Source organism: Narcine bancroftii, chromosome 3 (assembly GCF_036971445.1).
Source record: "Narcine bancroftii isolate sNarBan1 chromosome 3, sNarBan1.hap1, whole genome shotgun sequence".
In the NCBI taxonomy this organism is placed as follows: Eukaryota; Metazoa; Chordata; class Chondrichthyes; order Torpediniformes; family Narcinidae; genus Narcine; species Narcine bancroftii.
The window spans coordinates 296874494-296887965 of NC_091471.1; the positions used below are offsets into that span (position 1 = coordinate 296874494).

Sequence of the window (13472 nt, forward strand, 5' to 3'; positions counted from 1 at the left end):
ACTTCGTGGCTGGAAACTGGAAACAGGCACTTTTCCTTTCCCTTCTGTGTTTTGTTTCTTCCAGCTTATCTAAGCCTCTACGTTTTAAATTTTTTTTTTTCTCACCTGTCAGGAACATCTCAGTGCCCCCGGGTAACCAACCCCTCTTCCTCCAGCGGTCTACACATTTTTGGAGCATTTTTTGTTTTTCCAATGCCGCATTACTGGTATTTCGCTCCTCTAATTCCTGATTAATTTCCTTAATAACTTGGTCAAAAGTCTTAGCAGGCAACTGTACAGCCATAGCTGCGGGACTGCTTTCTAATGCCTGTTTTAATTTAGGTTTTTGTCCGTTTAGGGGATCTATGTCAACGAAAATTGCTTTTAAAAATGTCTCCTTGCAAGCTGGATGACTAATATCTTTTAAAGGAACAGTCTAAGTCTTGTCCTCCAATTGACTTCAGACTGTCCTGTATACTCTGATTGCTCGTTTTCCACTCTCTGTTTTCCCAAAGGGGTCTGAAAGTTAAATTACAACTAGAAAACCAAATATTTGGGCTATACTTTTGTCCTGTTTCCCTGTACCAATCTATGAATTTACGTAACTTTATCTCCTTGGTGATATTGGGAATACCCTCATTTAACTTATCAAAAGTATTTCGAATAAACCGGGTGTCTCTTAGGAGTTTGTCAACTTTTTCATTAATATCTCCTACCTGATCCGGACACAGCTGTCGCAGCCTTCTGTCGTCGTTCTTGTTCACCAGGCAGGTGTCCCTGAGTACTTTTTTTGTTGTCTCAAGGTCTCTAGTGTCTGCTGTGGTATTCCACCACGGCGAATTGGGGAAATAAATTCTTAACTTCTCAAGTGTACAGACATTATCATACCTACCGGACATTTATAAGTCAGTCTCTCAGATACAATTGAGGCCAATAAGCCTGAACCTTTGTTTTCTTTCAAAGCCCAACCTTCACGTGGGAGATTTCTCCTCTTAATAACCAGTTTAGGGCAGAAAACTCAGGTCCTCAATTGTTTATAGACCACCTTCTCACTCTATTGGACTTTGCAACGACACAATAAAGACTTTTAAACTCTAGTAGTTTCTTGCGAAGCACTTAATAAATGTCATTCAAACACCTTAAGGACTTTTATCTTGTCTGTAATCACTTACGTGTTACAATCCTGGCATGCGACCTTCAATTGTGGTCGTCTAATTTGTCCGATCTCCAGTTCTTACTGACAATCATAAAGATTTTTTTAAAAAAAAGAGAATTTTGTTAAAACAGGCTTCTCTGGACCTTTTTATCAGCCGGCTGAGATGATTGTCAGAAAAAACAGAAACCGTCGTCCAGTGTTCACTCACCCATCACGTCGGGGTCACCAAATTGTTAGGTCTGCTTTGTTCATGAATGAGTGAGACAAACACCAGGCTGAGTCGAAATCAGGGTTCTTTGTTCTTTATTACCGGATTGTAACACTTGCGACTAACTATGTTAGTCGGAGAATGCATTCTGCCGTTATCAGCAAAATGGTGATTTTTTATACCCTTGGATATGTGCTTAGAACATCATCATATCATTACTTGTCCAATGACTAAAACTGTTGCTATCCTTTCCCTGCTAGCTTCCTGCCTCTCAATCCATCAATGTCTCTCTTATCTTGTAAGTACAAGGATGCATTCACATCTTGTTACAGCCCTGTACATTCCCATCTCATGATGTTTTACCTAACAGGAGTACAAGGACACCTCCCCTTCTTGTTACTGCCCTGTACAGGGTAACTCCCTACACATTCCCATCTCATGATGTTTTACCTTACAGAGGAGAACTAAACTCAAAGCGCAAAAAGTACATCATATAACCAAAGACGTTAGGTTTTTATTGAACTTTTACTTCAATGCGTGGACCAGAATAATCTGTTGAGCAATAATTAATTGGAGTATAACAACGTGCTTATTTATAATCTAGCAATGAACTAGCTGAATGGGATGTTATTTGGAATGAATTGCATTGGGAAGATGTCTGTATTACTGTTCCACGTTTGATTGTAATGTTGGAATTTAGCTAGAGTTAATGCTAACTGATAATTGTGTTTTAAATTGCATGTGGCTGGCTGAAGTGACTTAAAGTGGCCACTAGCTGTTGCCTTTGTTCTTCATGAGGGAGAAGAATGGAATTGTCCCAAGCATGGGAAACTGAGGGGGAAGTTGAGGGAGTGGGGAACAGGGAAGTCCATTTTCCAGTGGCTGATCAGATTCTGACCTTTACAAATTAGATTCACAAGCCTGAGTTTGTCCATTTGTATATTATAGAATAATTAAAATTTGTAACATTTGTGGTTAAAAAGGGTTATGGCATGCTGAGGCATCAGATAAGAGTTTGTTTTTTGTCCAAAATGCCTAGTACAGTGAGAAGTGTTCTTCTGCGAACAGACCAACAGGTTACCTCTAACATTCATACATCCGTGTAAAGAGAACATTTTGCAGAGTATAGGATCACAACGAAAAGTAAGGTCAAGTAGCACCAAACAAAAGCAGCATTGATAATGCTGTTATGGGGTTCATTCAAGAGCCTGATGGCTGCAGGAAAGAAACTATCTTTCAGCCACATAGTGGATGATTTAACTCTCTTAAGGCTTCTGTCTGATGGGAGAAATGAGGGCGTCCAGGGTGTGATGGGCCCTTCAGGACGCTGGCTGCCTTTTCTAGGCAACGGGAGATGCAGATGGAGTCCATGGAGAAGAGGGAAGTGACTTATTTCTCCAACTCATTTTCTCTCTCTCACCACCTTCTTCTGATCTGGAGCAAGGCAGCTCCTGACTCACACTGTGATGCACCCAGTAAGTGTGCTTTTGATGGTGCACCTGTAGAAATTGAGGGACAAGGGGGCACATGCGGAACCTCTTTATTCTTAGCACATAGAACAGTACAGTACAGGCCCTTCGGAGCGCAATGTTGAGCTGACCTCAACAACAATCTAATTTTTCTCCTTCCTTACACCCATTGCCCTCTATTTTCCTTTGTACCTACGTGCTGATTTAAGAGTCTTTTAAGTGTCCTTAATGTACCACTTTCCACTACCACCCTTGGCAATGCACTCCAGACAACCACTACTCTTTTTTTAAACTTCCTCTCTTAAACTTTCTTCCATTCACCTTTAGCATTTGCTATTGTTGCCCCAGGAAAATGGTGCTGACTGCCCCCTCTCTCGATGCCTCTCATAATATATACCTCTATTTTGTCTCCTCTCATCCTTCGTCACTTCAAAGAGAAAATCCCCAGCTCTGTCAACCTTGCTTCATATGACATGTTCTCCAATTCAGGCAACATCCTGGTAAATCTCCTCTGCACCCTCTCCAAAGCACCTGTAATGAGGTGACCAGAACTGAATGCAATGCTCTCAAGTGTGGTTCGAATCAGAGTTTTATGGAGGTGCAACTAAGAATTATAGTCTTCACAGAAAGTAGAGACATTGGTGCATGTTCTAATCCATGTTGATGCACTTGTCTCAGGTGGGGACCTGGGAGATGTTCATTGCTAAGAATTCGAAGCTATCTGCTCTCTCCACTTCAGCACCATTAATGTGGAATGGTGTGTATACTCTTTTCCTCGGTCATCTCCTTTGTCTTATTAATGGTGAGAGAAGGGTTGCTATGTTGGCACTGTGCCACTTGACTTTCAATCTTTTCCTTGTATTCTGCCACATTGTCATTTGATACCTGACCTAATTCTCGTCATCGGCAAATTTGAAGATTGTTGGAGTGTAGTTTTGCTGTTTTGTCATGGGTGTAGAGGAAATATCGTAGGGGACTGAGTACATTATCCTTGGTAAAAAGGGAGGTTCATATTAGCAAGTTAAAACAAGAACACTCTGGACACCATGGTTGGAGTGAAAACACAATGCAAGAGAAACTCAGCAGATGTATTATATAGATTGTGGAGAAACATGTGGCCTCCCTGCCTGTCTGAAATATTGTGGAATGCGGGTGGTTACGTGTCCTCCCTGTCTGAAACTTATTTGGAAGTCGCATCACCTGCCGATCAATGTTGGCTCTCACCTATTAGTGCACACCTTGCACATTTTTTTTTCCTTCTCTCTCTGCCTCATGGTCCAAGCCTCAGACATCGTTCCATGCCAGGTCGCTACTGTGGACAACACTGGAAGTGTGGCTAGTAAGGTGTGCAGTCCACTTTACCTAAGCCGTAGTACTGCAATAGATCAGAACTTGCAGAGAGCCACACCACCCACTCCCGCCGTTGGTACAGGGAACTGGGGGTGTGTGTGTGTGTGTGTGTGTGTGAGAAAGTCCTGTCTGTAGAGTGTGTACTCGAGTGTGTAAGCATGTGGAGCATAGACGGCCTCTGGTTTCAGAGACCAACCAAGGTCCGATGTGAATGTCTCTATCGTTGTTTAAGTAATTGAGTACTTTTGATGTTCTCCCCTGTTGTGTGTTAGTTAAGTTGCGTGTAATTGTAGCACTTGTGTCAAGACTCATCTCCCTGTGAACCCACCAAACCTGATTATCTTCTCAACATGACAGCAGGTCAAACCGTGAACTTTATATAGCAAAGATAAATAACTAATGTTTCAGGCATCAGCCCTTCATCCAAGGTATCTTGATGAAGGGCTCAAACCCGAAACATTGGTCTTGTTACTCCAGTATTGTTTTTACTTAATATAGCAGATGTAGGCAGCAAAGAACAAGAAGATATAACCATTTCCTGACATACGTCCGAGTTCTGTTCTGACCGACCGGATGGATCTTGAAATGGATGTAAGTTGGATGTATGTTAGCATGGCATGTAGAAGTTGTATACCTTTACAGCATTCTTTGGGGTTTAATATAATAATGGTTTAATCCTGAACGAAAATTCGTTAGATTTACTTGAATAACTTGCGCTTATTGAATGGGAACTGAGATGAGAACTGAGAGAGATGCTGTGATGTACACAATGCTGGGATATCATCTGACGGTCACTATCATACGCACACGGCCATTAGCACTGGTGGACGTACGACCAATGTTAGGTCTGCTTTGTTCATGAATGAGTGAGACAAACACCAGGCTGAGTCGAAATCAGGGTTCTTTGTTCTTTATTACCGGATTGTAACACTTGCGACCAACCAGGTTAGTCGGAGAATGCATTCTGCCGTTATCAGCAAAATGGTGATTTTTTTATACCCTTGGATATGTGCTTAGAACATCATCATATCATTACTTGTCCAATGACTAAAACTGTTGCTATCCTTTCCCTGCTAGCTTCCTGCCTCTCAATCCATCAATGTCTCTCTTATCTTGTAAGTACAAGGATGCATTCACATCTTGTTACTGCCCCGTACATTCCCATCTCATGATGTTTTACCTAACAGGAGTACAAGGACACCTCCCCTTCTTGTTACAGCCTTGTACAGGGTAACTCCCTACACATTCCCATCTCATGATGTTTTACCTTACACCAAGCATAATTTTTATATTTACAGAATTTTTTTTATTTTTGAAAATTTATACTTTTTTTTCAGTCTTATGTACGATGGTTGTAAGTGGGGAAAGGCTGTACTTGATGGAGTATTTTTTTTTAAAAAGCAAGAAAACACAGGGAAATCAGAAGGGCTAAAAGAAGGCAAGAGGTTGCTCTGGCAGACATGATGAAGGTCTGCCAAGGCCTTCTACATGTATATTAAGAGCAAAAGGATATTAAATGACATAATTAGTACTGAAGATCAGACTGGTCATCTATATATGGAACCAAAAGAGATGGGGAGGGATATATTCAATTTTTTTTATATCTGCATGTACTCGGGAGTTGGGTAGTTAAGGTGAAGTTGCACAAGACATTGGTGTGGCCAAATTTGGAGTATTGTGTGCAGTTTTCCTCCGTAACTCCAGGAAAGATATCAATAATTTTGAAAGAATGCAGAGAAAATTTACAAGGATGTTGCTGAAATTTGAAGAGCTCAGTTACAGGGGAAGGTTATATAGGTTGGAGCTTCAGAGAATGAGGGGGATATTTGATGGAGGAGTACAAAATTGAGGGGTATATAAGGGTGAAAGCATACAGGCTTTTTCAACTTTGTTGAGGCAAGAGCAAGAGGTCCTGTGTTAAGGATGAAAGGTGAAATGTTTAAAGGGAACAGTAGTGGGAACTTCTTCACTCTGAGAGAGGAATGAGCTGCCAGTGGAGGTGGTGGATGTGGGTTCGATTTAGACCTTTAAGAGAAGATTGGATGGGTACATGGAGGGGAGGGATATGGAGGGTGCAGGTCGATGGACCAAGCAAGAAAATTGTTTGGCAAGGATTAGATGGGCAGAATGGTCTGTTTCTGTGCTCATCATCAAATGCAGAATATTTCTCATAACATTTTAAAGATCGACTTTATAATATCTTTCTCATCAGGCAATTGGAAATGCCAAAACTACAAGAAATGACAACAGCAGTCGATTTGGAAAATACATAGAGATCGATTTTAATCGTAGATATCACATAATGGGGGCCAATATGAGAACATACTTGTTGGAGAAATCGAGAGTTGTGTTCCAGGTGAGGAATTGATTCCAGTCCACCCTTTTACAAAAAAAAAGCCATTAATTTGCCCACCTGCCTTGTTTTTGACTCTATAATCAAACTGAATCTCTGTATGAATTCAACAGTGGTTTCAATTAGAAATGTGTAAATTCATTGAGGAATACTTGATGTTAAATTCGTGCTGGGCTGCAGATTTAATGGTGTACAATTATTAACAGATCTATCTGTAACAGTTCCTAAACAAGTTTTGTCTTCAAGATTACCTCATGATTATTAAACCACAAACATGAACGTGTCTTTGTTCTTCAATTAATCGTGTAACATGTGGTGCTTGAGAAATTGCAGTTTGAATCTGGATCTTGCACTGGCAGTGTAGTATTCCCATCACCTTCCAACATTCGTATACGTATAACCTGCAATTGTCTGCTACTGTCTATCCTTGACTTTCAACAGCTACTGCAATCTCCCCCACCCTCATCCCCCGGCTCCTGTTGATGTTCTTCAAGTAGGTCGACACTGAACCTCTGGTTTGTTTCTCCCAATGCATGGCAGTTTTCAGAAACCTTCCCCTTCCCACTTTCACCAGTTTGCCTTTATCCTCCTGGGATCTGCTATTCTTTTCCCTAGGAGCGCCATAACGACTTTGGCCCACCAACCACTTGTGGGAACAACTGGCAAAATTTTCCTCTGCTACAATCTTACCTATTTTCCTTCTGGTTGGTGAAAAGTGAATGCAGTAAATCTTTCCTGCTCCCCAGCTGTCCAGAAGTCAGAGCTCCCAGCTAGATCAATTTTAACATTTAAGAAGAATTTGGACAAGTCCATAGATGGGAGGGGTGTGGATGGTTATGGACTGGGTGCAGGACAATGGGACTAGGCAGAATACTAGTTTGGCACAGACTAGAAGGGCCTGTTTTTGTGCTGGTTCCGTGAATCTGTTCATTTGTTTTAATGTATATTTTTGCTTGGCTTAAAATCAATATTAAAAATTATGAAGTCAGTATTTTAAATTACTGCAAAATTGCACTTTATTGTGATCAAAGTTACAGTTACCAATAAACAGAAATTCTGCCCTGGCCCACAGGAAGAAAGAATCTCAGGGTTGTATGTGATGTCATGTCGGTACTCTGCCAATAAATTTGAACTTTGTAAGTGTTTGAGTCACCTTCTGTCTATCTGAAGTTGCACTGTGTGGTGCTGAATATTGATGGTTCATTCTCTGTAACCAGTGAATTCTGTATCCATGAATGTTACTTACTGATTTTATAGTTTGTTAAAATATTTAATTCTTCATAGCCCGTGTTCCCTTGCTCTCACCATCCCATTCACCCATCACCCCACAACCCCCCCACCCATGCTCCTGTGGGTTTAATGTCTGACCTATGAAATTTGGTTTTTCTGATTTTTTTTAAACTTTAGGATGTAACCTGTGCCTTATTTTAAAATAACTAAATGTATTACTTGAGCAAAGTACAATGTGTATGGTTATGTGGGAGTGGATTCTTTTGGTCTTGCCAACGACTGTAATCTGCGATTCAGTCAAATGTTAAGCCTCTGGCTCCTGGTGTATGTTCTGGCTTGGTGAGGGTTGCTGCTTTGAGCACTTTTAACAAGATTTGTGAATTTTGTATTGTCCTTTTTCCTGTACAGAAACAATCACGTGGTTTTACAGGCAGCTCAATTAATATTTTGGTGTAACTTTTGAAATAGTTTGAAACAAAAGTACAATTGTTCAAGTCAAGTCCATAAGTTGAAGTATGATTTATGACTTTATTTTGCTTGCTTTTTGCATTGTAAAGCTTCACTTGATACCTTTTAAAATGTCACATCTGAGTGTTTAGTGTCTACGGCAAGGGCTTGATTTAAAAAAGAATGCCCAGCCAATGTTGTAATCCCCAACAAATATTTTATTGTGGAGCAAACATTTAGGAATAGTGATATAAAAACTGTTTGTCAGCGTATCCTTGCTGACACTCTCTGGGCTATGGGGTTTTCTTCTGAATGCTTTGATAACCTTGTGGTTGAAGCCTTCCTGTTCCTATGGTAAAAAGGTTTGACTAGGTACCTACTGTTAAAATTATTTTTCCCTCTCAGGCAGAGGAGGAAAGGAATTATCACATTTTCTACCAGCTCTGTGCATCTGCTAATCTGGCTGAGTTTTCTGAATTGGCACTTGGTAAGTATGATGGTGCGATAAACACCTGATGTCAATTTCCATGATTGGGTCAAGGGGTCATCAATTATATGGGAATGTAAGTTCTGCACATGATCATCAACATTCGTGACTGGTTTTACTCTCTACTGACTTTTTAATTGCAATATTTCAACTTTCCAGTGAGGTTTTAGAAACTGTGCCTGAGCTTAATGTAATCAGGGGTCTTGGGAGTTTGGGGGTGTAGAGCTCGTCGAAAGAACCAAAGACTTGTTGATCCAAACCAAGGCTTTTATTAGCAAAAGACAGGAGCTCTTCACAGGTGGCCGACCAGTCCGGAATGATCCGACCTGGCTAGGGACACAACCCTTTAAGGCCCAGACAGTAGGCATGGCTTAGCTCTCAGCCAATCGCTGTAAGCACACTCTCGATACTGTAACTATACAGACTATATACATTGGTGATAGATCTGTACTGTCATAGGGTGCTACATTGAAGATGGATTAGCCCAATACAACATCCTAATTTTTTCTAATTTTAGGATGTTTCCTTTGTGTTTTAAGTGATCATTGGATAATTTTTTTCTTGTTGCATGTATCATATGGTTTAGATATAATAGAATCAAAACCAGTGTGTGTTTTCTAAACGAGTTATCTTGTTCGATCTTGCTCCTCCTGGTTCCCTCTTGGAAAAACCTCGTTCACACTATTACCACAGAGGTGGGGAAACTGGATGGGATGATCTCCCCTTCACATATGTAGTGTGTGCCTTTAAGGATTGGCTTTGATTAACTTCACAACTAACTCTGAACCAATGAGAATTTTGTCCTTCAAGCCTTGTGAGAAAATATGTACATTGGGTTCAAGGACTCATTATCACCAGGAAGTATGGTGTCTGATGAAACGAGAAAATTTTGCTTGCAGTTGCTTAAACTTCCAAAGTTTGTGATTTCCTGCTTGAGCCAAGGTTGTTGGATAAGAAAAAAAGGTTGTTAAGAGAGCCAGTTGAAATTATGGGTATGTGATTGCCCTCTGCTGGCGGGCAATTGTTTATCAGTAAAAACACAATGCTGGAGAAACTCAGCAGGTCAAGCAGTGTACTTTATATAATATAACCAATGTTTCGGGCTTGAGTCCTTCATCGAGGTATGAGCTAAGTATAGGCAGGTGCCCGAACAAAATGACGGAGAGGAGGATAAGCCCACAGGCAAGAGATAATAGGTGTATAAAATGCACAACGCTGGAGAAGCTAAACAGGTCAAACAGTGTCCTTTATGTAGCAAAGCTGATGTTTTGGGCTTGAGCCGTTCATCAAAGTATGAGAAAATGCTGTCAAGCTTCCAAACAAGAGGGGTGGGGGGGGGGGGTGGTTGCAAAGGCAGGAGATGATGATGGAGAAAGGAGGGAGTGGACAGCAGCAATGAGAGGGAGGAAGGATAGCTAGATAGATAGAGGAACTGGGAAGACAGGAAAAGGGGGAGGGGAAAGAAAAGGTGAGTGAGTTTAGTGGAAAACAGTAAAGATAAAAATAAATCCAAAGGGTTTCTAGAGGTACATTAAAAGTAAAAGATTAGTGAGGGATAAAATTGGACCCCTTGTAGATAGCGAGGGTAGGCTGAGTGAGAAGTCAAAGGAAATGGGGGAAATTTTGAATGATTTCTTTGCCTCGGTATTCACTAGGGAAAAAAATATTGAACCAGTTGAAGTAAAGAAAAATAGTGGGGAGGTCATGAAGCGTAGAAGGATAACCGAGGAGGTAGTGAAGGCTGTGTTGAAAAAGATAAAGGTGGATAAATCTCCAGGACCGGACAAAATATTCCCAAGGACACTCAGGGAGGCTTGTGGACAGATAGTGGGGCCATTAACAGAGATATTTAGAATGTCACTGGCCACGGGGGTAGTGCCCAAAGGATTGGAGGGTGGCGCATGTGGTTCCGCTGTTTATGAAAGGGTCCAAATGTAAACCTGGGAATTATAGGCCCGTGAGTCTGATGTCTGTGGTGGGCAAGTTGATGGAAAGTGTTCTAAGGGATGGTATTTACAAATATTTGGAGGTTCAGAGATTGATAGGGAGTAATCAGCATGGTTTTGTCAGGGGTAGATCAAGCTTGACAAACTTGATTGAGTTTTTCGAGGGGGTTACAAAAAAGGTTGATGAAGGGAAAGCTGTGGATGTTGTCTATTTAGACTTTAGTAAAGCTTTTGACAAAGTTCCCCACAGGAGGTTAGGAAAAAAGGTGGGGGCATTAGGTATAAATAAGGAGGTAGTGAAATGGATTCAGCAATGGTTGGATGGGAGGTGTCAGAGAGTAGTGGTAGAAAATTGTTTGTCCAGTTGGAGGCTGGTGACTAGTGGAGTTCCTCAGGGATCGGTCCTGGGTCCACTATTGTTTATTATATATATTAACGATCTGGAAGTAGGGGTGGAGAATTGGATAAGCAAGTTTGCGGATGATACAAAGATTGGTGGTGTTGTGGACAGTGAGGAAGATTACTGTAGATTAAAAGGTGATTTAGGAAGGCTGGAGGTGTGGGCTGAGAAATGGCTGATGGAATTTAATACAGATAAGTGTGAGGTGTTACATTTTGAAAAGGCAAATCTACTCTTTTGATTTGGAGGAAGTGAGATGAGTTAAAGGAGAAGTTGTTTAGAGTGAGGAAAAGTTCTGCCAGGCAGAAGAGGGTGGAGGTAGAGGGTGACTGATTGGGTCTTTGGTCCAGGAAGAAGTGAAGTGGTTTCAGACCTTCTGTGTGGGGGTTAGAGGTATAAAGGAATTGGACATTCCTCATGGAGATGAGGCAGTCCTGTTCGGGGAATCAAGTCATTGAGGAGATAAAGGGCATGTGAGGTATCACAGATGCAGGTGGGGAGGGATTGGACCAGGGGAGAAAAGATAGTCAAGGTAAGATTAAACTAGTTGGGCAGAAATGGGCAGAAGCAATGGGTCTTCCCAGATGGTTGGGTTTGTGTATCTAGGGTAATAGGTGGATAAGGGGGGAGGGCCCAATGGAAAATGGTGGGGGGTGGGTGGGTGGAATAACTCCGTGAATGGATAGTACATGAGACCATGGACAGACATGTCAGCCAGGGTCTCCTCTACATCGGAGAAACTGGATGCAGGCTGGGAGAGTGGTTTGTTCAGCTCCGGCTCTCTCTGTCGTAATAGTGGTCACCCATTTCAATTCCCTGTCCTATTCCCTTGCTGCCCTGACTGCTCAGGTCTCGTGTGCTGCCAGTCTGAGATCACTCACAAATTGAAGGAACAACTCCATTTGTTGAAGATATAGATTTTGTTGTAGATGTGTTTTTATTATTTGGATATCTGAATTTTAACGTAATGAATGATTGGGGATATTTAAATGTGGTATTGGAGCTTTTATTGGATAACTATTCAAGAGTAAAAGGGAAAAATGGTGGAAGAGTACTAAAATTGAATTGTACAATGCTTAATGAGGTTTGAATTTTGTTTTAAGATGGTGGTTTATGTGACTAATATGATGATAGATGTGAAGTTAGTTGATATTTGGTGAATGTTTATCTCTATAGAGAAAGTTTTTTTTTCATTTTTTTTCATGCTACAATTTTGTTTTAAGAATTATTGTTTAAGAATTTTTGATAGATAATGTTACTAACTTTACTAATTTTTTATATTAATTAACCCCGTTTGTGAAATATATGCATTTAAGTTTGATTTAAATATGTTTTTTTTAAGTCTGATATTTTAGTATTAATTACTTTTCTTTTTGTTAGTATTTTAATCGGTTATGTTTTTGTTGTTTTTTTTTGTAAGTGGGTTTTTTTTCTCACATATATTATTAACTTTATTAATTCTTCACTCTTTATTTTGGGGGAGGAAAGGGGGGGTTGGACTAATTTGAGTTGGGTTATTAATGTGTAATAATTTTTGGGGAGGGTATAGTTTATTTAGATTATGGATACTGTATTGTAATTTTTATTATTTTATTCTTAATTTTTTTAAATGTAATCCTATATGTTATTCATGTTATAAAATTTTAAATAAAGTTTAAAAAAAACAAATTGAAGGAACAACACCTCATTAATATCGACTTCTCTGGCTTTCATTAAACCCCTCCTCCCCACCACATCTTCCCCCACCTCTGTCTGTCTCCCTTTTCCCTGTCTCCTTTTGCACAAAGATGATAAATTCTTACCTCCTATCACATCCAATTAACACCTTTTGTTGGTCTGGATTGTTTCAGTATTGTCTGAATTCTGAGACTTCCTGCTTCTGGCTCATTCTGCTTAGGCACTTTCAGGTGGCCAAAATCCCCAATTGTAAAGCTCCATATTATGCTAATATGCGGCTGTCGGGGGGGGGGGGGGGGGGGGGGGCACTTGGAAGCGCCTGCAAGGCAAACTTTGTAACCGGCCTCCAGGAGGGATAATTGCTATAGCACTGAGGTTCTCCCCTCCCCACCGCCCCCGGGCACAGGAATGCAGCCGCCTGAAAGCGTCTGCTAAGGGGATGTCAGTCAGTTGACGAGTTCCTGACAGCTCCCCTCCCAGCTGCCCCTCCACCCCAGTGTGGGATGCCAGGCCAGGAGCAGCCGGTGTGCGCTGTCTGCACGGGGACGTCCCCACGCTGATAGCCCGCGCTGGCTGTCCTAGTTCTTTTTAAAAACTTTTTTTAATTTTTCACACTGTGAATCATGTCAACCAAAGTATATACAAACATTTCTCATTAAATTTACAGTGACCCTTTTTTCCCCCTTTCCCTCCCTCCCCTCTACCCATCCCCCTCCAAAACCCATTGGTATTCAACATATATAATACAATAAAGCCATAAAACAATATCT

General features: G+C 40.9%; 1 protein-coding gene across 1 annotated transcript in view; it reads left to right on the forward strand.

Moving 5' to 3' along the window:
* The window catches only part of LOC138758957 (unconventional myosin-Vb-like), a 160428-nt gene that overhangs the window by 35552 nt on the left and 111404 nt on the right, over nt 1-13472 (forward strand). The window contains exons 6-7 of the mRNA XM_069928633.1: nt 6375-6518; nt 8598-8679. Of these exons, the coding sequence (XP_069784734.1) occupies nt 6375-6518; nt 8598-8679 (226 nt within the window). The remainder of the gene's footprint in view (nt 1-6374; nt 6519-8597; nt 8680-13472) is intronic.